Raw genomic sequence first — 23,847 nt, 5'->3', positions numbered from 1 at the left:
CTCATTGCCAGACAGAGAAGGCAAGGCATACAAAGATACAAAGCTACAGATACAAGATACGTTTCCACACGTTTGTGCAGATGTACGGAGATAGACTTAGAAGGGACGTCTGGAGCGACGGGGCAAACAGAAAAGTCAAGGTTCCTCAGATGAGTTTTCTGATTACGATAAATACACTGAAAACTGAGCGCACACACTTCTCTTTTAGTGAATTGCGTCATAGAGCTGTAGGATCTTCTCTTATTTAACTACCGCTCTTCGAATATTTATAGCGCAGGCACGTGAATAAAAATAAAATAATACACTAAGAGTAAACAAATATGCCTCTTGCTGTTTACCATTAAATTCGTTTAATAAAATAAAGTGCTTCATACTTGCAACTTTAATTGAAACATATCATTTATTATGGCTTAAGAGTAAATCAGTTTATTTGCAATAATCTGCTTTATTGACAGCGGGCTGCCTCCACTTGAAACTGTTTTTATCCAAAAGGTTTTTGACTCGCGTTGGCAATTAAAATGTATTTTATCATTATTCGTAATCTGAGGCCGTCACCGCCGTAGATAAGACCTTACGTATGCGATAAAAACCCGAATAATCTGTTTATCAGTTTGCTTAATTCAATTGAGCAGTAAAACAGGAGCGAAAGTTTTCTTCACTAACCAAGAGAATCGTATAAAAATGTCCAGACTGATATACGATCTGGAAAAGCAAAACAAAAATATTTTCGCCAGAATGGCCAAACAAAATGCACTTCATTGCAGAGAGTATTGCTGAAAGTATTATGCAATAGTAAAAGTTTATTGCGGATGATAAAATAAAGCATATCAGTTGAGCGCACGTGCCTTTAACATCTTGAAATATTCAACAGATGGGTCGGGGCTTATTTTTGGCCTAACAAGTAGCTGCCCCAGCTGACTATTGCAATATAGAATATAGATTGCTTTTTGCCAAACGACCAAAAATGTGAAATATGCAAGCGTAATCCAAATATTGATGACCAACCCTATAAAACTAATGTCAATGACGCACGGTCAACATCGCACGCTCTGTCATACTGCAGATTAATAAATGTCCTGGAATTGTCGGTCAAATTGGTTAACCGAGTTTTCGAAATTCTCCGAAATATTGCCAAAAATGTGTGCATATCTTCGTATTTATTGAAAGTCAGATGTGTAAATCAATAGGACTTTTATATTTTTATTATCAATTTGAGATGCGCGTTTGTATAAAGCTAACAACACCATTAACGCGCTGCATGTATTATATATTGATTTTGGATCAGACAGATTTTTTGATTTTATTTTTAATGCTGCTGCATAATTTAAAATAGTCGCTTTATCGCACTTTGTCACACGGCGGCATAACATGTTCATTTTTATAACTTTATCGGTGAAGAATTTTTAATACAAATGCCCTGGGCAAAATGAATTTGTCGCATGTCATAAACAGGGCGATTTTCTTCCTTTATTCCTCTTTCGTTGGCGGATGGTCTTAAATTTTTAATGAAACACAAACATATTTTGTAATAGGTTTTATATTCCGCTCCCTTTACTGTTTCCTGCACCTTCGGCTCCACTCGCCCGCACACAATTCGCAATTCATTGTGTTCAGAAAGCGTTTTGAGTGCCCGGGCTGGCGGTGAATATGTACGAGTATTAGCAAACATGGAGCTCCTTCTGGCAGTCGGCATTTGTGGACCCTCTTAAATGCAAATCCCGTGAATTGCTGCCCTGCACCCACCCATAGGCCACCCGCGGCCCACCGTTTATTCACATTCACATTCACATTCACTGGCGGCATATTGGCGATTTGGGTTTTGGGATCAGTTGGTCGCTTTGGGTGCCATTGTTCCGGTTACGTTTGGCCGATTCTGCAAATATGAAAATCGGTTTAAAGTTGGAACATGCTTTTCGAATTAAGTCGACAAACACACCTTCGATGCGGACATAAGCCTTCTTAATGGACTGAAATCCGGAGCATGGCTACCCATCTTTGGCCACGATTTCAAAGTTATCCAAAGGAGGAGTACTTACCCATTAGACACTGGTCATGTCACACGGATGGCATGCAGTGAAAACCCGGAACTTTCACCCAGAGTTACGTGCATAAGAAAGGGGAAAACTTATTTCCACCACACGTCTGGGCTGGCCGGCGAAAAGTGTTGACGTGCCATTGCAACGAATGGGACAGCTTTTTAAATTTATTTATGCACGTGACCCAGTGAAAAGGACGATCCGAAAACTGAATGGCGATATTCAAACGAGGCTAAAACATAATGGCAAGGCAACCGGCCTGACCTTCGGAAAAAGTGGTAAAAAGTGGACGTTTTTGTACATTTTCATTGGGTTGGTCTAGTGCATAATAACAAACTTGCAAGTAGCCTAAGAGGACTTTACAAAAAAGAACTTAAAACTCATTTGGCCACAATAATACCAATCCAACGAAAGTTTATTTTCTTTCCTACTATCTTCAACACTAAAATAGTTCCTATAAGCCCAAGTGACTTCATTGATTTTTGCTTGTACAATACATAATACCAAACTCGCAGGTAGTTTTAAAGGCCATTTAAGTAGGGTCCGAATGGTCAGCGATAAATGACAGCAAATGTACACCTTATAGTGCATAATAATAAAGTTATTATTCTGAAAATTGTTTTCCACCGCCTTCAATATTCAAACACCGCTCATTAAAGCCCACTTTCCGAGTCACTGTTGGTAGTTCGAAAGTTCGCTTTTTCATGGTCTTGCGATGAAAGGAACCGGTCGTAAACTGGTCGCAAGTAGAATTCGGTAGTATACACGCATTGTCGGAGTTGGAAATTTTTATAGCTGAAGCTATAACAATAACATGGTCGAATGAAATGAACTATTGGAGCGTACTGGACTCCCATGACTGACCAGCTAACCGCTTTAAATTCGCGATAAATTCAAAACAGGACATACACTTTGTGTTTTTTTTCGGATAGCATTTTCAAAGTTGGTTGGTTTTTGCCTTTGTTGTTCTCGAAGTTTTGGTTTCTGACCTCGAAAAGTTGTGCAACCTCAATTCTTTTTTTGGCGTTTTTCTGTGCATTATTACACATTTACTTGCATGTTTTCAGTTGCCCTGATTCCACGACTTTTGAAATTGTCTGCCCATGTTCAAAGCTTTCAGCTGGGGTCGCCAGTTGCGCCGTATGCGTGACTTTTCATGGCACGTGATTAACTTGCACACGCTGACCCTTCACCCCTTATTTCACTCCACGCCACACATACATAAATGTTTGTATGTGTGTTTTTGTGTGGGGTCAGCATGCAAATGACCATGGTCCACCGCGTGTTTGCATGTTATAAATACTTTCAGTTTTGTTTATGGCGTTCCGGCTCTCGGACACATTGCCCCCCCAATGTGTGTGTGGCGCCTTTAAATGTGAATTTTACGGTTTTCACCTGCGTCTTTTCATTCGGCTACCAGGTACCTGTTGTTGCCCATAACTGAGATTGCTTACACATTCTGACTCCTAAAGTTCAGTATGCTGCTCAAAAAAGTATGCTACGAAAAGTGCAATGCCTCTAAGCAATTGTGAAGCGAGTGGAAAAGTTTTAATTTGACTTTTATGGGCTTTGTTTTACATAGCTTACAACAATATTTGCTGCAAATTGTTAGTTTATTAAATTAAATTAAATTAAATTTAGATAAAGAAATACTCGGCAATTTAACAACCAAAACTGTTACGCTGTATCGTTTGATCGCGATATTTTTATAATATATTTATGTAATTTGATCTCTTGATTAACATAAGATACGCTCCTCATTTAAGCTGGAATAGCATTCTTAATATAAATATTTGAATTGCTAATTTCGTATCCTAAAGCCCCAAAATCTGTGTCCCAGTGCGAGCCTCGTATAATTAATTCATCAGTCTGTCTAAAACCGAAATACCAATACCAATTCAACAGTTGGATGAACTGTGCAATTCCGTGCTCGATAATGAGTTGACGTTTGATAGCAAAAACAAGCAGCCAGGCATCTGCAAAGCTGGCTAAAGACAAACCACAATTGTCTGAGGACGAAGAGATTCTTTGGTCTGGAACTGGGGGCCAACCAGGCCATTAATGTGCAGCTGCGCCACTTGCAACTGCCACACCGTGGGCTGTAAATTTGCTGGCATTGTCGACGACGCTTACAAATTGCCACCAGGAGCTCCATGTGTGCATGTAAATTAGCTTATTTAAAGTCGATGGCAGCGGCAGTGTCCTTGGGGGGTCTATTGATTGCTGTTTAGTTTAGTGTGCCAATATCGACTCGTTGGCACATGTGGCAAGTGTCAAATGTGTGCTAAATTCAGTTAGTTAGGAGTTCGCTAGTGCCATCAAAGAAGGGGATTGTACATCTCCATCCAATGGTAATTAACATACAAAAAATGGAACACCATTAGTCAATCAGTTTGATCTTTGATAAGTTGTATAGGTTTATTATTTCCGATTTAATTGTCCTGGGGTTTGTTCATGTTCATTGTACAAGTCGTTAAATGGTTGAATAATGGGCAAGGACAAAAAAGCACAGAGTCATGTGCGACTATAAATTCTCGAAAGGAATGTGGTCTGCTGCAACCATTAAATACTCTATATGGAACCTGAAATAGTCCAAGGACTGAATAACGACCATTGAAATGGATTGGCTTGTGTTCATTATTAAAGGCTTACTTTGCTTCTGCTTAAGTGTAAAGAAAGGTATAAAAAGCTAGATTACTGATAGTACTATTAAACTTACTAAAGCAATCATGAACTGTAATGTAACCATAATTTTGCATAGCCCTATGTATTGTCGACTGATATTCAAAACCGTGTTCATAGTTGAATTTTCGTTAAACGAATATCAATACACATGACGTATACGTAATGTACCTGATATATTCTATCATTAATGCGTTATACAAAAGTCCCCAAATACAGTACACAATGCATTTGCTAATGCAAACAAGGGAATGAATTCCGCGATAGGATCTGTTCAGTTATTTGTGGCCTGAAACTTAAACTGGAATGGCTACTCCATTAGAGCTAATCTCCGGTGTACGCCGCATGTTTACTTTTCGTGCACAGAGAAGTGAACGACGGCTGTTCTGATTGTTTTTGGTCGGTGGTTCTGCGGTGTTTGGCTGACTGGTGTGAAAACAGCCACAAAATGGCCGTAAAACAGTAAAACATTACCAAGCAATAATAATAACGAAATCAACCAAAGCTGAGCAAACTCAGCTCATAAAACAAACACAAACACCTCCCACGAGAAGAGTGACAACTCGACTATTCGTTGGGGATTGCAGTTTACCTTTTGGCATCAGTGTCGAGAGGGCAAACACTTAAAACAATCTTTGCTGCTACTGAAATAGAGACCAAATAAAAACGTAAAGTGCGAATGACTCGAAATATATTCTTGGCGAGTGTAATGTCCCTTGAACAAGACACAAACTCTTGGCCAAATTTGTCTCTTGGCTCAGCCAACCCGTTTGGCATTCCTTTCGCAGTCCTAAGTCAACAGTCCCCTTAATTAAGTACGTGATTTGTGGATTGTTGGGCACCGTGCTCGAAACATCTTAATGCAGCTGGGTTGCATCTTGGGATGCCCCACAGGATGCCACAAGGCGCCGATTAGTGTATGCTAATGAGTTCGCCGCGAGGCAAACTCCACTTTGTCGCTAATGTCGCAGGCAACTCATTTGGATGCGAGTACCATTTTATTCCGGCACACAAAGCCCGCTAATTGAATCCCTCTCAGGTTGCTAGGGTACCAGAATCTCATCTTCAGTTCATCTGGTTTCGGGATGCCCATTGTTGGCTGCCATTAAAAGCGAATCGCTGTCGGATGGTTGCATAAATTGAAAGGGGCTGTCTATGCCACAGCTTCTGCTGCTGCTGCTGCTGCTGCCGCTGATGCTCGATTCATAGAAAATTACGTATACGCATTCGCACACATCCTCGCACTGGGAAAACTGCCTCACATCTGGCGTGTGGATGTGGAGGCGACTGTAGATGTGGGTGTATGCTGCCGGTATACTCCTAAATTTATTGCTGCTGTTGGTGCTCCCATTGTCGTTATGGCAGCATTTGTTGCGCTACTCTCAGTCTTCCAATTTGTCGTCGAACAACTTTGACCCGATATACATACATGTTTACGTTACTGCCCGCCTTTGCCTATGATTTTTGGGACAGGAAACTCGTTTAAAAGGGATTTTGGCCTAAATGCTGTTTAGCTCTGGCCTTCAATTTCTAAGTTGAGCCCAAATTTCAATAAAATGAACCCGCAGCCTACATTTTTCACACAGACTGACTGACATATTGGACAGCAGACCCACACATATTGATAATAAATCGATTGGGCATCTAATAGAACGGAGTTCAAAGATTTTACAACTTCAATTATTTAACATTCCTTGACAACACTGCCAGATAGTGGTTTTCAAAAAGCAGGAATACACAGAAAGTCTTTTTTTCAAGACGCCCAAAATGTTGCGCCAGATGCTTAAAAACTATTTGCCGTCTGTTTGGGAACAGCAATTGCGTCTTGTCCAAACTGCCAAGAAAGCGGGCGGTAGCAAAAAGCTGGGTCCCGATAGGCCTCCTGTTTCCAAAGCGCCCAAGGGATATGAGCCCAATTGTAAGACCAAATTTGGTCCACTCAATGATTGCGATCGCGTGTTCCAGAATCTCTATGGACGCCACGACTGGCGGTTGCAGGGAGCCTGTCAACGTGGGGATTGGCATCGCACCGCTGATCTGCTGGAGCAGGGACCGGAATGGATGATGAAGGAGATAAGCAAGTGTGGGCTGCGCGGACGTGGAGGAGCCGGCTTCTATGCCGGACTGAAGTGGGAATTCCTTCGGCAGACCAAGTCCGAGAAGGTGCCCAAAATGCTCATCGTGAACTGTGCAGAAGGAGAACCGGGAACCTGCAAGGACCGCGATATCCTGCGGCATGAACCGCACAAACTGATTGAGGGCATCCTCCTGGTGGGTGTGGCCATGGGATGCGGTAGAGCCATTGTCTACATTCGGAATCGCTTCTACAACGAGGCCTGCAACCTGCACTTTGCCTTGGCGGAGGCCTATCATCATGGTTTGTTGGGCGACAGTGCCTGTGGCACGGACATCAAGTTCGATGTGATGGTCCAGCGCGGAGATCGGTATTTATGTGGCGAGGAAACCGCTTTGATCAACTGCCTTATGGGTAAACTGGGAAGACCACGACGGCGTCCGCCCTTTCTTACAGAAAAGGGCTACTTCGAGCATCCGTGTTTGGTGGTCAATGCTGAGTCCATTGCCGTGGTGCCCACCATTCTGCGTAGGGGTTCCCAGTGGTGGGCAGGATTAGGTCGCAGTTACAACACGGGAACCAAACTCTATTGTATCAGCGGCCAGGTGAATAACCCCTGCACTGTGGAGGAAGAAATGTCTATTCCCCTGAAGGATCTGATAGAAAGACATGCTGGTGGAGTAAAAGGTGGCTGGGACAAACTCGCGGCAGTATTCCCAGGTGGTTTGTCCACACCACTGCTGGATCCATCCACAGCCGGAAAGGTTCTCATGGATTTCGATAGTTTGGCGGATGCAGGCAGTGGTTTCGGGTGTGGAGCGGTCATTGTGATATCCAAGGACTGTGATCCGCTGGCAGTAATGTTGCGGTCAATTCAGTTCTTCGAGAAGCACACTTGCAAACAGTGCACCTATTGTCGGGATGGTGCCATATGGCTGCCGGAGATGTTCGCCCGCTTCGTTAAGGGTCAGACCCATCCTCACGAGATCGATTGGACGCTGGTCATTGCGGACAAGATGAGGAACAGCAAGCCCATTTGCGCACTGGCTTATAGCCAAGTCGCCGTGGCCGAGAGTTTGGTGCGAATGTTTAGTCGGCAGATCGAGGAACGCCTATTGAAGTATGCCAAGGGATCTTGAAGATGTCTTAACTCTGGAAATTTGTATTTATTTGTCGATTTTAGGTTAATTGAAATAAATTCTTAATATCTTGGAATGGCTTAGCTAACCGAAACTAAATAATAATAGGAAAATAATAATAGCTCATAATTTGGTCCTTTTGGGTCTTAGTAAAATGTATTAAAAAATTGTGCCACTTAACCACAGCTTAAGGCCTAAAAGACTTGTGTTCACATATTAATTTTTACGTAATGATATTAGCCAGTTGTAAAATTGAAACGATAAATGGCATTAGTTCTGAAAACCAGTTTAAATATATGCACTTAAGCAGCTGTTGCGAATGCAAAGGGCATCAAAGTCCTTTTGTCCACCGACAGATAGAGATTTAATTAAGATGAATGGTCCCAAAGAAGCTCTGGCTAATGCGGTCAAAAAGAAATAAATCTCTGGCCTTTTGCAGTGGCCAGCATTTGGAAAATGTTTTGGTTGGGACCTCGCAAATCATTGATGGCACACGGCGAACGATGACAGTTTAAACGACTATTCAATCCTCCGGGTTGTCGCAGTCGGAACTACTCGTTAGTTAGCTGTTTGCTCTCGGATTTCAGTTTGCGGCTGATGAGATCCATTATGTAGGTGATGTCCTGGCAATGAAAAAAAAAAAGAAAATCTCTGGGAAATGGGGAAAAAGCGTGGAACATGAAAGGCATGTGAGAGCGTGTGTTGGTGCTGGTGGGTCAAAGTGGCAGAGGACACAATGTTGACATAAACAAACACCAGGGCATTTGTCTGCGCTTGAATGATTGCAGAGACAACAGCAGCAAACACACAAAGATTTAACCCAACACGGGGCTCTGTCCTTGGTCTTCTTAATCGTGTTTGTGGGTCAGCTTACCCTTGCCATTATCCTTTCTCCAATAATCAGGGCTTGCCATATACACACACACATACACACCCACACTTAAACTGCTGGCTAGCTGCTCTTGGCCCCGCTAATTTGTTTGGCTCGGACATCGCTCGAATAAGTGCCACACTTGCCGAGCAGCGAAAGTGTTATTTCTTTCTGTTTGAGCTGGCACATCCTGGGTTCATTTCTCATCGCCGGAGGCAGCAGCCTGCGTCACTCTTATCTCAATTAGGGAGCCATTCATTCAGGCACTCCTGCCACTTGTCGACAATGTCCGCAGAGGTGCCTCAAACCCCAGTTGGCCATGACTGATAGCCCTAAAATTAACACTTACGACCAGTATAGGGTTACACTTTGACGAGAGTATGCCAAGACTAAATAAACAAAACAAACAATGTTACCATATGCTATTATTATACATCAGTGTAATTAGGAGTTTGGTATTAAACAAAATTTGTCAAATAACCCACGTATGAAAAATTGTAATAATCGTAATAGCATTAAAGCCATCAATTTGCCTAGGTAGTATCAAACGTGATTCAGGAAAAAACCTTTTTAATTACAATGCCTTTCAGTTGGTCCGCCTAAAAGTCATTTTGGCGGAAATTCATATGCGTTTTCCCTTCTAAAATAAAAATGGGAAAGCAAGTTAAGAGGCTTAGATTATAAAAGAACTGACGAGAACAACAGAATGTGATGTGGATCCGGGGTGGGGGCACCGTGCACATGGCTCGGCACATGGCTCAACACATGACTCCGGTTCCTGTTCTGGTTCACCCGGAGGCAGGTCCTTTCATCCTTGTCTCCATTCCGTCGCAATCATTTGCGCGTCAGTGGGGGAAAATCTTTAAACAGTGACGCAAATGCGGGCTGGCGTATAAATTTCACACCCAGCACCTCCTCGTCGGACTTGGCAGACTGATTGTGGCACTCAAGTAGAGTCCTCAAGTGGTGGGCCCTCGCACCACATTACGAATGAAAACCGCTGGAAACTTGCCAGTTCGCTCAAGTTTGTTGCAAGTAGTTGCGGTCCTTACTACGCGATTGATATGGACTCAGTCCCGCTGGTTAATCACATTGCCATAGAGTTTGCTGCCACTCTGCGCGCGAAAAGTTAAAGCATCCCGAATAATTCGAAACAAACACGCACACATTGCCTGCCAGGCAATTGCTTATTAAAGTCCAATTATAAGTTTGAGCAATCATTTGGGGGAAAGACTGCAGGACCAACGTGTCCTTGGTACTTGGCTAAAATGTCTTCTGTTCGTGCATAAATTTAATGGCGCGTTATCTGAACTGTGTGCCTAACTGACTGCACAAAAGTTAATCACATGTGGGCGGAAATCGTATTTAGATATTGATTTTGTCGTCAACTAACGTTTTTTTTCTGCGGATTGCTCACCGCATACGGCACTCTGAATTCCGCCCAACCAACGCTGGAGCGGATTATAATGCTCCAGTATAATCTCGAATGAAAGCGAATGTCTTGAATTCCGCAAATTAAGAGCACGCGGCCCAGGACTTTTTCTTCGGCTTTACTTTCGCTTCAGCTTTCGCCGCCTTTCTCGCTTTTCTCGCATTTCCCGCTTTTCTCGGTCTGTCGGGGTGCTCGTGTTATGCCACTTGATTCATGCTTAGCCGGGAATACTTGGCATAACTTTTGCTGTTTCCAGCGCTTATTTTATTTCACTTTCCGGCCGGCCCACTCACGTCCTGTCCAGAACTTTGGCTGCCGTTCTGGCCAGCTCGCATTACTGTAATGAAGCAGGGCTCAAAGCTTGTCGTCCTGTCACTTGAGACGGCATACGGATACGCAGACGGATTCGCAGTCGGAGTCTGGTGAGCCATGTGTCGCCACCCACGCATAGAAAGGTCATGTGGATTATCTCATTCAAACAAAAAGGCCAACCCTTCCAGCTGAAAGGAAAAGAATACTGTGCAAAGTTACAATTATTATTTTATTTTTATAAAAATGTCTCGTTTTCCATTTCTAATTTTATTTTCCTGGCATAGACTTTGGTTGTGTGACTCACGAAAGTAACGCGTTTGTCTTCTGAGCATTGTAACCACTGTGTCGTAGAGTAATTACATGTCAAAGGTGTAATTAAAAAAGCCACCACTTATAATTAAAAGTTGCCAACACTTTAGCTCCGTGGCAGAAGAGCCCCATGCTTTTAAAAGTTGCATATGAAGTTGGAACTTGATTCAGTAATAATGAATTCAACTCTTTCCAGACCATCATCTACATCAACTATTCCGCCCCGCTCCGCCGCCTTCGTCACCTCGAGCCACACATGTTGGGTAAATTCACATCGAACCATGTCCAGGTCTACCACCAGTACTCGCGACCTGTGCCCGTAAAGAAGCCCGTCAAGGTGAGTGAAACAGCCGAGGAACTCGGAACACGGATCTTCGTTATTTTTTTCGTTTTTTCGTCCTGTTGCCGTAAGCAAACACAATTAGCATGCATTAACTGAAAACCCTTTCATTGGCATTCCTTGAAGAGGTTCATAATTGGGTGCAAGGTGAATGTTGAATGGTGAATGGGCAAAATTCCCTTGTATTTATTTTGTTTTTGAATTTTGTGTGTCCTGGCTTGCGTTTTTCATTTGTTTGCGCCGTTTTGTTTACCCATTGCCTGCGCACAAAAGCGGGCTTATTTTTATTGCAATTTTTCGTTTTTTTCCGAGTGTGAGCGCCTCACTCTGGATACATTCAGCATGACACGTGACAAATCCCCCGCAGAACCGACGCACAGCACAAATATCCTTCTGCATGCCTGCACGCCAAAGACAAAGCGAGACTAGCGAAACCATAAATAATTGATATTTCATAATTGTTTTTCTTAACCCCTGCAGGCCAAGAAGCCTCACTCGCAGGCGGAAATCAATTGAAGCGGATACCACCCACCGTCGTCCATAGTCCGCCGTCCACCACAAACCACCCACCACCCACCACCCACCAACCACCCACTCCCCTTTTCAGTTGTTTATGTGTGCGTGTGCGTGCGTCCACTGTGGACGATGTTGAAACAGAAGCGTTTGGCGAAGCAGAAACCCAAAGCGAAACCGGTAAGCAAAAGCGTCGAGTTGGCCCAGATCGAGAATATATATCTTCTCCCTCCTAAACGCCTATCTCTTCAGGTGCTTTTAATTTGTTCTATATATATTTCACCCATCCAATACGATACGTTCCTCTGCTCTTTGCTCTATAATTGCTATTTGACTGACTGCCAAACTGCTTTGTTGTGGAAAACTGAACTATCTCGCTCTATAATTATCTCTTCAGTTTTCCCCCCACCTTTCAAATGGCCTTGTTGGAAACTGTCTAGTGTAGTTTGTAGCCAAACTATTTCGAATTCTTGTTCGTAGTTTTCTTATTGAACTTTTTTGTAGTCATTAGTTGGCCCAACTTTTTGGCCATTTTAAGCATATTGGAAATGTATTTTAAATAGATTGCTTTTTCACCTAGATCTAGACATTGGCTTACTTAATTAGGTCTGTTCCTGTTTTCACTTTTGCCAACATTTTGCAAAAGTGAACTGTATTAGGATTCACTACTTTGCTTTCGATTGTCTATTAGAGGTACTATAGTTTCGGCTATTAAGTAACTATGACAAAAGTTATCGGAATGCTGATTATAAGTACATTTTATTTAATATTATGTAGTGAACTGCTAGAGTATATATAAACTATTGTTAAAGTTTGTACGTAGCTATGTTCTTCATAAGTTGCTTGTGTTACGTTTTTATTTAGAAAATTGCTTAATTCAAAGTGAGGCATATATTTATTTATTTCAAACAGTTGCAAATATCTAACAGGTTATTCTGGCTTGGCAATACTTGAAAGCTATAATACAAAACTAACCATTTAACTGAGTATCTCTTTAGCTTAAAATCTTTAACTTTTACGTTTTGATGGTATACAAAGTTTTGGTGGTAATTATGGAAAACTCTAGAGAAATAACTTCATAACTAATTGGAAAGCCTAAAGTGAAGATCAGAAACAGGCCTTATAAGTGTAGAAAAGTTTCAGTAACCGCCTGAAAGTATGCAACAACTTTGGATGATTGACTCTAGTTTCAGAAGTATCTGTTTGAGCTTCGGTTCGCGTGGATTCATGGTCTTGTTATCAACTAACTACCGTTTGACTACCAGCTGCTTATCGGTGGGCCAGAGTTGGGGGCCAGCTGTTTGACTTACTCGCGGGCGAAACTTTAATTGTTTGAGTTGTGACCATCACTTCAATGAGAAAAAATGCGAAAAACTTGGAAAATCAACATAATTATGATTTGAAATTTTTTCCGTTTACGATGGGCATTAAAGGCTTTTCAACTGCAAAAGTTTTCCTTCAAGTTTCCCGGAGTTTGTATACTGAAACGCAACCCGCCGCCGAGATCGCTGAGAATTCTATGCATTCATACACTCTCCACCGGGGCTTATCGCTCTCGATTCTATTTTGCCATTGTCGATAATATTGCCGCTATATTTGCGCCGCTAATTGACACCACTCGCCTTGGCCGAGTGGCGGAGCTCTCCGCGGCGATGGCTCAGTGCTCGACGCAGCTCCATGCGAGCCAAGCGGGATTCGCTCGCTCCGAAATCGCCTACACTGCGAGAAAAGCCACATACAAGCTCGAAGGGAACTGTTGACCTCATACGGCGTATGTGTTGAACAAACATTATTTAAGAGTTCGTAATTCAAATGTTTTGAAAGCTGTAAGCTTCGCAGACAAAAGCTAAATGTGGAGTTTAAACAAAAATTTAATGTGTGAAAAAGCTGAATTTGACATATATATATTTGATATTTATATATTTATTTAATATATGACAAATATTTTATTGGTTTTAATTCGTAAGCATGAAATGCAGCTTAGGGATGGGAAATAAAATTTTAATTTAATTCCCGATCCTTAAATATTTTCAAGTTCAGCTTATGAAATAAATTTTGTGAGTGCGCTTAAAAAATATAGACATTCTTTTTGCGAGTGCTAAATACCGATTCGAAAACGTTTCCCACCGTGTACGCACAGTAAGCGTAGTTCGTCGAGAGATTAGATAGTCGCGTGAGTAAGTAGCGGAGCATGTGGATACCCCCAAACTGCAGAGCAAGTGCATCTGGAGCTGACCATGTACTTCGAGACCAAATGGGTGTTTGTGAGTAGACCAGCCCTGCACGGGTAATTGTAGTTAATTGGCTCTAGTAGGGCGGAGAACTTCATTTTTTTGGGTTTTCGGGGTCTAACCGGTCTGGTGATTCGCTTGACATATCTGTGTTTGCTGTTTCTGTTGCTGTTGTTATGTCTCCGCCGTTTTGTTGTCGTTTTGTATTAATCAGCAGCTGTTGACTGTCAAGCGGAGAGCGAGTTCTCAATCGAAATACACTCGCTTCAGTGATGGCAATATAGCGCTGGCTTGGCTGGAAAAAAAAAGCGAATTATCGTTATTACTGCGAGTATATTCAATCGAAAGAAAAAACCTTAACCACGTTTCGCTAACAGGGTATTTATAAAGTTATTTTCAACACTGTTGTCACTGCAACGATCTCGGCCCAAGCGTGGAGTTGGAGCTCGGCCTACTGTGAATAGCCAAACCGAGACAAATGATCAAACTAGGAGCAGACCAAGAGTAGCCACTCGTCAAGGTGTCTCCTATGCAGATGCAGCTAGGGGAGGCGTGCATGTCTCTCAACATGAACAGCAGAACAACCCAAACATAAACCAACGAACCAACAGCCGCAACCGCTCGACATCGAGATCTCGAGTTGCAGCTCAACGAGACAACAACCGCAACCGTTCAGCATCGAGATCCCGAAATACGGCATATCACTCATCTCTTGAAAATAACATTGAAAACATGATGCGAACCCTCAATGGAAATATCGATTCACTCCGCTCGTTACAGGATAAACAGACGGAGATGATGATGATGATGCTCAAACAGCAGCAACAGCAGACACAGCAGCAGGGGCAAATTCTTAATTTGCTTGCTGCCCTCCAAGCGCAACGATCAACAATATGATGCCGCTGCGCATTCTAATGTGGAACGCCGATGGCGTTTCCACGAAGCTGCCAGAGCTTGAGTGCTTTGCGCGACAAAATAAGATCGATGTCATACTAATTAGTGAGACTCACTGCCGAGGAAACTTTGTGCCAAAAATATATGGTTTTGATGCATATCCAGCTAATGATCCAAGTGTTGGCAATGCTAGAGGAGGAGCTGCGATCTTTATAAAATCTAGCTTGGTGCATTATCCTCTGAGCCCTGTTACCAGCGAAAAAGTACAAATAGCGTCTGCAGGAATAAACACAGCGCTTGGTGTGATCGACTTTGGTGCGATTTACTGTCCTCCTCGTTTCACATGGACAACAAATGAATTTGCTGACATACTACCGCTAAATCATCGAAAATTTATAATTGCAGGAGACTGGAATGCATCTCACTGGCTCTGGGGCTCAGGAAGATGCAATCAAAGAGGTCGCGCTCTCGCGGATCTTATTCTTAGTACGGAAGTCAACACGCTGGCTACAGGCAGTCCTACTCGGTATCCGTACGGTAGGAGAGGAACTCCAAGCTGCATTGATTTTGCAGTAACGAAAGGCGTTCTCGATATTCATGCTTCCATAACATCGGCTCCTGATCTCAGCTCTGATCACCTGCCTCTTATCATAACGCTGGATGTCACAGCATTGACATATCCTACAGCAGATCGATTGATAACCAGACACACCAACTTAGAAATGTTCTGCGGTCTTCTAGAGCAATCTCTGTATCTTGATATAGAAATCAACTCAGAAGAAGATATTGAGGACGCAATCAACCTATTTGCTGTAAAGGTGAAATCGGCAGCCATAACAGCTACACGAACGTTGACACAGAGACCCGTAGCAGCAGGTATACCCCTCACACGGGAAATTCTTATTTTAATTGCTGAAAAGAGACGACTTCGGACAAGATGGATGAGGTCCCGCCACCCTCTAGACAAATTAGAGTGGAACAGAGCTCAACATATTCTCCGTAAGAAACTGGTGGACCATAAAGCTGCATGGTTCGACGAGAGGCTTACCAACACTGGTACTGGAAGCGAAGCGAGGCATTCTCTATGGAAAGCGACGCGTAGTATAAAAAGGAGGTGCCCCAGGAAGGCACCACTAGCTAATGAGAACGGAACATGGTGTCGTTCTGACAAGGAACAAGCGGAAGTGTTTGCTAGGCACTTAGCTGAACGGTTCAAGCCCTTTAACCTTGCCAGCCAACAGGAAAAACAAGAAACGCAGGAAGTCCTCGAGCAAGCGCTGCAAATGGATGCACCGATTCTCCCGTTCGACCAATGTGAGATATCAGCGATCATAAACCGCCAATCCTCTAAAAGAGCACCAGGCCACGACATCATCTGCAACGCTACTCTGAAGGCGCTGCCTACTCACGCGATCTCTTACATAACGTTGATCTTCAACGCTATGTTGAGGTTGCATTACTTCCCTGCCCAGTGGAAATTTGGCTTAGTGAGTATGATCCACAAGCCCGGAAAGCCAGAGAGTGACCCAGCATCCTACCGGCCAATCAGTCTCCTCCCATCAATCTCGAAGATCTTTGAGAGACTTATCTCTGCCCGAATTGCTGGGATAATGTCATCCAGAAGAGCCATCCCTGATCACCAATTTGGATTTCGTGCAGGTCACAGTTCAATAGAACAACTGCACCGCATCGTTGACCAAATATTGCAAGCCTACGATGAGAAAGAATACTGCAATGCGCTCTTTTTGGACATTAAGGAAGCATTCGACCGAGTCTGGCATATTGGCCTATTGGCCAAAATAAAAATGACACTACCAGCACCGTATTACTTGCTAATGCGGTCCTACTTGGCGAATAGGCAGTTCGCAGTACGTTTCCACTCCGCAACCTCAGGGATACATGAGGTCAGTGCAGGAGTGCCTCAAGGAAGTGTACTGGGTCCATTATTGTACTGTCTGTATACCAACGATATGCCGCAGCCAAATGCTAGTATGGACGCCAACCCTGACAGGATGACTCTAGCCACTTTCGCCGATGACGTCTGTGTTACTTACAGATCATCCTGCGAATATGAAGCAGCAGACGGCCTACAAGAGTACGCTGACAGGTACGAGAAATGGGCAAGAAGATGGAATATTGGCATAAATGGTCAAAAGTCAGCTAACGTGTGCTTCTCACTAAGGAGGAAAACACCACCTGCTGTTCAACTAGGTGAGGAGATGGTACAGCAGTGTAGTACGGCCAAATATCTTGGCATAACATTAGATCGCCGGCTCACATTTGCTCCCCACATAGCAGCCATCAAAACAAGGGTGAGAGCAGCTGTGACAAAGCACTGGTGGCTCCTAAGAAGCAACAGTAAACTCTCCACCCGAAATAAGCTCACCCTATACAAGCAGGTCATTGCTCCCATCTGGCAATATGGTTGCCAAATCTGGGGGATAGCAAGAGATAGCCAAATCAAAAAAATTCAGGTGGCCCAGAACAAAATAGCGAGACAAATTACAGGCTGTGAGTGGTACATTCGAAATAGCGTGCTACATAGGGACCTAAAACTAGTTACGGTACTACAACAAATCAACTTCCACTCCAGTCGGTACAACTCAAGACTGATGAACCACAGGAATCGTCTCGCTAATGATCTCACCATTACTCGACCGAGGCAGAGGATCAAAAGACGTCAACCAAGAGACTTAGTGCTAAGATAACAATAGCTTAATAGCTAAACATTAATTATAAAACAACATGAGAGTATTAGACCAAACTAGAAAAAGCTATATTAAATATTCCCTATAGCCGGAGCGCCAATTGGCAGAAACAATAGAAAATAAGGTAATAAAAGGGTTCATAGCTATCCTGTATATCTTAATAAACTACAATAAAAAAAAAAAAAAAAAAAAAAAACTGTTGTCACTCCTTTTCGCAGTTTTTTATGCCACAGAAATGCTTCACAATGCAGTTGCCACAATAATCAACAATGGTTTTGTGCGGACAAAAAACATACGTACATTGTCAGAACTAAAAGCGTATCCATGTCAGGGGAGTAAGCACTAGCAATTATTTAATATACAAGCAACAATTGGTAGCTTGTTTTATGTTTGAACCCTTGAATGGATTGCGGGCATATCTGGTGCTGAGCCAGTGCGCAAACTTTTGAGTGGAAATCCAAAAAAGTCAATTTCGCACTTCTTTTGAGACCCAGCCATGCAAAAGCGGGCTTTGGGAAATTCGCTGAATGCCCCCGATGGCACTCCTCCTTCACTTCACGCCTCAGATTCATCGTCACGGCGACGTCTTGTGGCCCTTTTTGTCGAGAACGAATGTGGCACTTCATCAACCGTGGCAACAGCCGGTGCAACAGCAACACCAACAGCAGCTGCAGCATCAGCATAAGCTGCCGGCGTCTCAGCGGCAGCTTCACCATCAATTTTCCACTTTGGAAACCCGCAAGTCAAGAGCAGGTGAAACACTGAAGGACTACCACCCATCACCCAACACCCAACACCCATCACCCCTTTTTGTTATTCGCCAGCTTGCATTATGCACGAGCGGATGGGATGACGACGCTTGATGTGGGTATTAAGTGCTGTTTATGTTGCACAACTTTTATCGGTTGCGATAAGACAGGTGGCCCGTCAAATTGCATCCTGCGGCTGAACATTATCGAGCTGTGGTTTAATCCCCTAACTGCGGGTGCATCAATTTTTATGCTCGATTCCGGATGGCGAACTTAATTGGATAACCGCATGTTCAGGCTTTCAGTTCCACAACTGCATTGTTTCTGCGATTTCCACTGGGAGTTTCGAACTGCATATTGGCAAATTAGTTTAGCAATTTCCGTTCAGTTAACCACGTTAACCAAAGTGGTTAAAATCTATTCCCCTTCGCCCACTGGAAGGGGTTATGGGGTTATGGAAAATCATTACTGCACCACACTGAAGTGTTAAACAAATTTAATTAATTAAGCTGCCGCTGCAGGACTGATATTTATTTTTTATATTCCATTCTTTCGGTCGTGCACGGCTATTAGCCATGGCTCAGTCGTTTTGTTCTACCCTGACCGTTTAATTAATTTGAAATATGCCACATTTCGCTCCACATCAACCGAACTGTGTTTTATGCCCACACAAAAGTTTTGTGGCTCCTCGCCTGCGCTGGAGGAAAAGCTTTTATTTTAATAGACGCTGCATGAAACGGTCCCAAAGAGATTCCAACATGCATTCGCATATAAAATACGAACCCACATGTATGTATGTACTATCATACTATATGGTTATGCGTTATATGCCCAAAGGCTTCGTTCGGCTGTAGATAAGCATAACATTCTTAATGTTTCGCCCCACTTTTTGCGGCTTTACGTCCCTCGGCCCTATTGGGGGCTAAAAGTTTAATTGGTTTTCCTCTCGCCCAGAGAAAATGTTCGGGCGCATCCGTGGTAACTCGTAGTTATGAGTTGTTAAAGTTTTCCCTTCCATTTTTATTCCGCTTGTGCCAAAGTGTCAAAAGGCAGTCAGCAGCACACATTTTAAACCATTTATTACGGAATATAATTCAACTTATTCAACTATTTAAATGCATAATGGTCGGTTGCCACCAAAGCTTAAATCAAATTACAAATAAAAGTAATATCCTGCTGATCTTTTTTATTCAATTTCTTTAAAATGAATCAGTGAGTAATCACGATTTATGACATTGCACTTGGGTCATTTTACGAGAAAAATCTAGTGCTGACCAATTTTAAATGCATAAACTAATTCATTAACCCTGAATTTTTGTGATTAACTATTCAACAAGTTTGTGTTGAAATTGCGAACGTGCTTTGTGGCCATTTTGGGGCTTAGTCCGGTCTCCTCCATTTCGGTTTTGTGGCAAATATCATGAATTCCGTGCGGCGGTGATTGCGGTGAGTGTGGGTGTCTGAGCTTATAGTGCCACCTGTGGCCACCACCTGCAGTTGCCACTTGCGAATGCAGATCTGGATGGTGGTTCAACTGCCTGTTCGGTGCAGCAGGCAGTTGCAACTGCCGCACTATGGCCGTGGCACTAGACAAAGTTCCCAGACAGAGTCTGTGTTTCACCTTAAGCTGCGGTTTTGACATGTTAAATGCTGGCAAGAATAGTCAGGTGCTTTTGAATAGTTGCTTATAGGGCAGTTCACTACAGTCAGCCAGCAGCGTGCATACTTTCAGGATGAGTAGCTGTAACCCTCCACATTAATACTTAATATTTATGCTAGATTTATGCTAGTTATTAACATTAAATTGCAGTTCTAACATTAAAGCCATAGTTTTAATCAAAGCGGTCTGGTAGTAAGTCAACGTAGTGCGCCCCCACAAAATTGAAATGCCCATTGCAACGGCGAAGAGCGATTCGTTTTAAGTCATAACTAATTTTTAAACATAATATTTTTCTTCTACTTTCAACTTTGCTTTGCACAACACAAACCCCACACACTGACACGCCAATCTTTTCGTAACTCAAAACACCAACGAAAACGTGACCCTTTTCCAAATGTGTTTCCTACCTTGATTTGGATTTGATTTCGTTCTGCGACACAATGAACAATCCTTGTTATACATTTTAATTATTGTGCTGCGATCTGTTAATTAATCTTTTTTTGTGTTTTCACACTCTATTCTCCCACCCACCACACCACACAAAAAACAACACCCAAAACAAAAACAAATCCATTTTAAATACAACAATGAATAACTCGAAAACCACGAATTGTTGTTGAAATATTCAATACACCATTTTGTGTCCCTGTGTGTGTGCGTGCGTGCTCAAATTTATGGTTGAAATTGCACAAATAAAACAAAAATTCAAATGCGAATATTGAATCATCGAAAACAACGATTACCACGACCTTCAAACGACGACAATAAACAAATCTGCAATGTGCTTGTGACATGTAAACGCTAAAACAACATGACTATTGTAAAATGTAAATGTCAATGCCCACGTGCACTCACAAAACCAAATTGAAACCGAAACAATACTGAAACCAAACTATACGAAACCCTTAAAGATACCATGGGGACTGAAAAAAATCTGTTGGGGTCTGATAAATATAACCGTGCCCAGGGTAAGCAATCTACAATCCACTTTAATTTCTATATCATTTAATCGTTTACGTTGTACGTTCGCCCACAATTGCTGTTGTTGATTATGTTTTGAAAATGTATAGACGTATTTGTTGCATTCGTAATAGCCTACTAATGTGCACCTAACCCATAATCTAAGAAAATGAATTTGAAATTAGCTAGATCCTGAGCTTTAATTAGCCGCTTCGTTTCATTCAGCTGTCAAAGGTAATTAATTAAGTGTACCACTCGTATTTCAGGAAATCCACTTACTAGATTCAGCTTACAGAATAGACACTCGATGGTCGATGCATTGCACTGGCAATTTTGCTAATTAAATGGCATTTGATTTGGACCATCATTTATTTAGGAAATCGATTAGCTAAAGCACTAAAATTTCAGTCGGGCGAAAGTGCCAGTGACACCAATCAGGTCTTGGCCAAATGACAATTTGGCAGGCCGCAAAAGGGCTTTTGGCAGTGGTATGCTGGTTTCTAAGGGAAATCAACTTAACGTTTTTAGTTAGTAAACTCGTATTCGCTCCATACTTTTGGGTGCCAGGGCGAAATGCAATGAAAAAGCTTTTAGACCTGCAAATGAAACTAGGTGGATTACCTCTAGATGGGCTTATCTTATTTAAGAGCGATCTGCCAGCCACTGCCGCCCACTGCCACTTACTGCCCACATCCACTCCGAACGGAGATGCCTTTCGCAGATTGGCCTTTCATACCCAGCTCGGTTGAACCAAATCGCGAGCTGCAGGTGCGTGTCAGTCGAGATTCACCTGTCGCCGGATTCGGTTGGGGATGCAAATAGTTTTGCAGCTGCTGCCGCTCGCGAAACGCAGCGAATTCAATTAATTAGAGCACATTAGCGGAAAATAGCGTATAAACCGGCAATAGCATGGTGGTTACCGACTCCCCGCTCGCCCCCCACAAATATGTGCGTCGAATTTCCAAGGACTTTTCCACAGTTCGCAGATACAGCAATACGCCGGCTGTCGTCGTCGGTTCGGTTCGTGCCTCCACATCCGCCTTCATTGCGGCCGAATCCGCAGCCCACTTGCCCACTTGTAGCTCCCCGACTTTCAGGACTCCGATTTCCACGCCGCGGGGCATTCGTCGGCACCAGCGGATGCGGAAGCGCTCCTCCGTCTCCTCGACGCTATCGAAGGTCCTCATACTCAATGTGCGCGATTTGCTGAAGGCGCACGCCGGCAGTGAACCCCTCAAGGAGGTAGGCCACTCGCCGCATTAAGTGGTAACCTCTGCTAAATGGAGGTAACCATACCATCCATACCCGCTAACCACCGGGAATCCCAGGAGCTGTTTGCTCCCTCTGTGGATTCATGGCTCTGGGTCGACTCTGGGTGTTGCCTGAAAGTTTGCCACTTTGGCTTTGTTTGCTACGATAACAGCAAAGTTGCAGTTGGCCAAAGTTTTGATTCCGAATCGGAATCGGAATCGGAATCAATTGTGCGAATGCCAGAGGATTCAAGCCGGCATGAAAACGTGACTGGATTTGGCTCACATAACATAAGCCGATCAAAGTGCATGAGCACTGCCAATCATATTTATAGGGCTTTATGGTTGAAAATAGGTTTTGATAGTCAAATAAAAGAAAAATATTTAGACCTGGCACGACACTGTTAGTAAAAGATAGCGTTATCGGAATAAGTATTATTCCAGTATTATTACACTATTAGGTAAATAATGCAACAAAATTTGTGTAAAACTAACGGATCAGTCGTAAACATCATTATTTTTTTTAGGTACTGAACAAATACGTAAAAGTTACGTTAAAGTACCAACTATATTTAGGGGAATTTGTTTGGTTGCCTAATTAAATAGTAAAAGTGGGCTAATTCAACAGTTGCAAATGTAAATATATGAATTACCAATGCAAAAACCTACGACAACCGCCCCATTCACATTGTAAATATTTAATTCTGTAAATGCGTATCTTAATTTGTTACATTTGTTTGTTGCCAATTAACCAATTTATTTACCTATATTTGTTTTCAAATTTGTACTGTTTAAATAGTGATTGTATTGTGTCGACGTCGTTTATCCCGAATAATAATAGATATCTATCAAACAAATTTCTAATTCTATTGATTTTAATTATTTACTTTAATTGATTTAACTGTAACTATTGAAACCTTCTTTAATTTCAACCAGAAGTAAACCGAACTTTGGATACTATTAATCTTTAAATGTATATTGCATATATTTTGCACTATAAGTCCTCGATATCAGTCATTCTTTGTGACTCTTTCGCTGATCTGTATACTTATCGAACCTTTTGTTCCCTTCAAGTTATTTTCCATTTGCTCCTCTAGCCGTATGATCAATGTATAAAGTGTAACTATGAGCATTAAATGCGGCGATTTTCAAACTGTAAAAATAATATTTTAACTGATTTCGCTTTTGTTCAATCTAGCACCAGCCGCGTAGTTGGATCGAGACAAATTTCCAGAAGCGCGAGTGCATCAAATTCATACCATGCCCAAAGGACGATGCAAAGTAAGTGGCACCTAATTTAATTTATTTGCATTTAAATTCATCCTCTGACTGGCAGCAGTGGGTTCGGAAAAGGGGGGGTGAAAACGAAGGGAGTCGGGGTCCAAGTCCAAGACGAAAGCTGTTGACCCAGTTTCGCATATCAAAATGCTCGCCGAGATGCAGTGAATCGCTACTGGCCCAGTTCCTAGATCGCTGTGTATTTAGTTTCGTTTTGGGCGTTAGCATTTATTGTTTATTATGACAGCGGCTGTCCCAAGAACCAGCAATTGAGATAAATGTGCCATAAACCCGGCCGCGGCCCAACCGATTCAGATACAGATACAGATACAGATACAGATACAGCTACAGACCCAGTGGCTGATTCTGGTTCGGATTCGGATAGACGTTCTGGTGAAAGTTTTCCGCA

At 42.6% G+C, this 23,847-nt stretch overlaps 2 protein-coding genes across 5 annotated transcripts in view; both read left to right on the top strand.

The window, feature by feature from the left end:
- Positions 1–6,436: 6,436 nt before the first annotated feature.
- On the top strand, positions 6,437–7,999 carry LOC6546770 (NADH dehydrogenase [ubiquinone] flavoprotein 1, mitochondrial). Its single transcript, XM_001975491.3, has one exon. The coding sequence runs from the start codon at positions 6,486–6,488 to the stop codon at positions 7,929–7,931; it is 1,446 nt and encodes a 481-aa protein (XP_001975527.1). The 5' UTR covers positions 6,437–6,485; the 3' UTR covers positions 7,932–7,999.
- Positions 8,000–11,812: 3,813 nt separating this feature from the next.
- The window catches only part of LOC6546772 (transient receptor potential cation channel trpm), a 34,974-nt gene continuing 22,939 nt past the window's right edge, over positions 11,813–23,847 (top strand). The window contains exons 1-3 of one of the 4 annotated variants that reach the window (XM_026980012.1): positions 11,813–11,888; positions 20,862–20,918; positions 23,359–23,441. In XM_026980012.1, the coding sequence (XP_026835813.1) occupies positions 11,841–11,888; positions 20,862–20,918; positions 23,359–23,441 (188 nt within the window). In that variant the 5' untranslated portion in view covers positions 11,813–11,840. Of the gene's footprint in view, positions 11,889–13,657; positions 13,973–20,861; positions 20,919–21,319; positions 22,153–23,358; positions 23,442–23,847 lie in introns of those variants that run through there. The other 3 variants (XM_026980010.1, XM_026980011.1, XM_026980009.1) reach the window with 3 other exon arrangements.

This window comes from Drosophila erecta, unplaced genomic scaffold, assembly GCF_003286155.1.
Source record: "Drosophila erecta strain 14021-0224.00,06,07 unplaced genomic scaffold, DereRS2 tig00000092-arrow-pilon, whole genome shotgun sequence".
Taxonomy (NCBI): domain Eukaryota; kingdom Metazoa; phylum Arthropoda; class Insecta; order Diptera; family Drosophilidae; genus Drosophila; species Drosophila erecta.
This window is presented reverse-complemented; position numbering and strand designations above follow the sequence as displayed.

Excerpts from the sequence above, each read along its gene's own strand:
- LOC6546770 (XM_001975491.3), top strand. The coding sequence starts at position 6,486 with ATGTTGCGCCAGATGCTTAAAAACTATTTGCCGTCTGTTTGGGAACAG.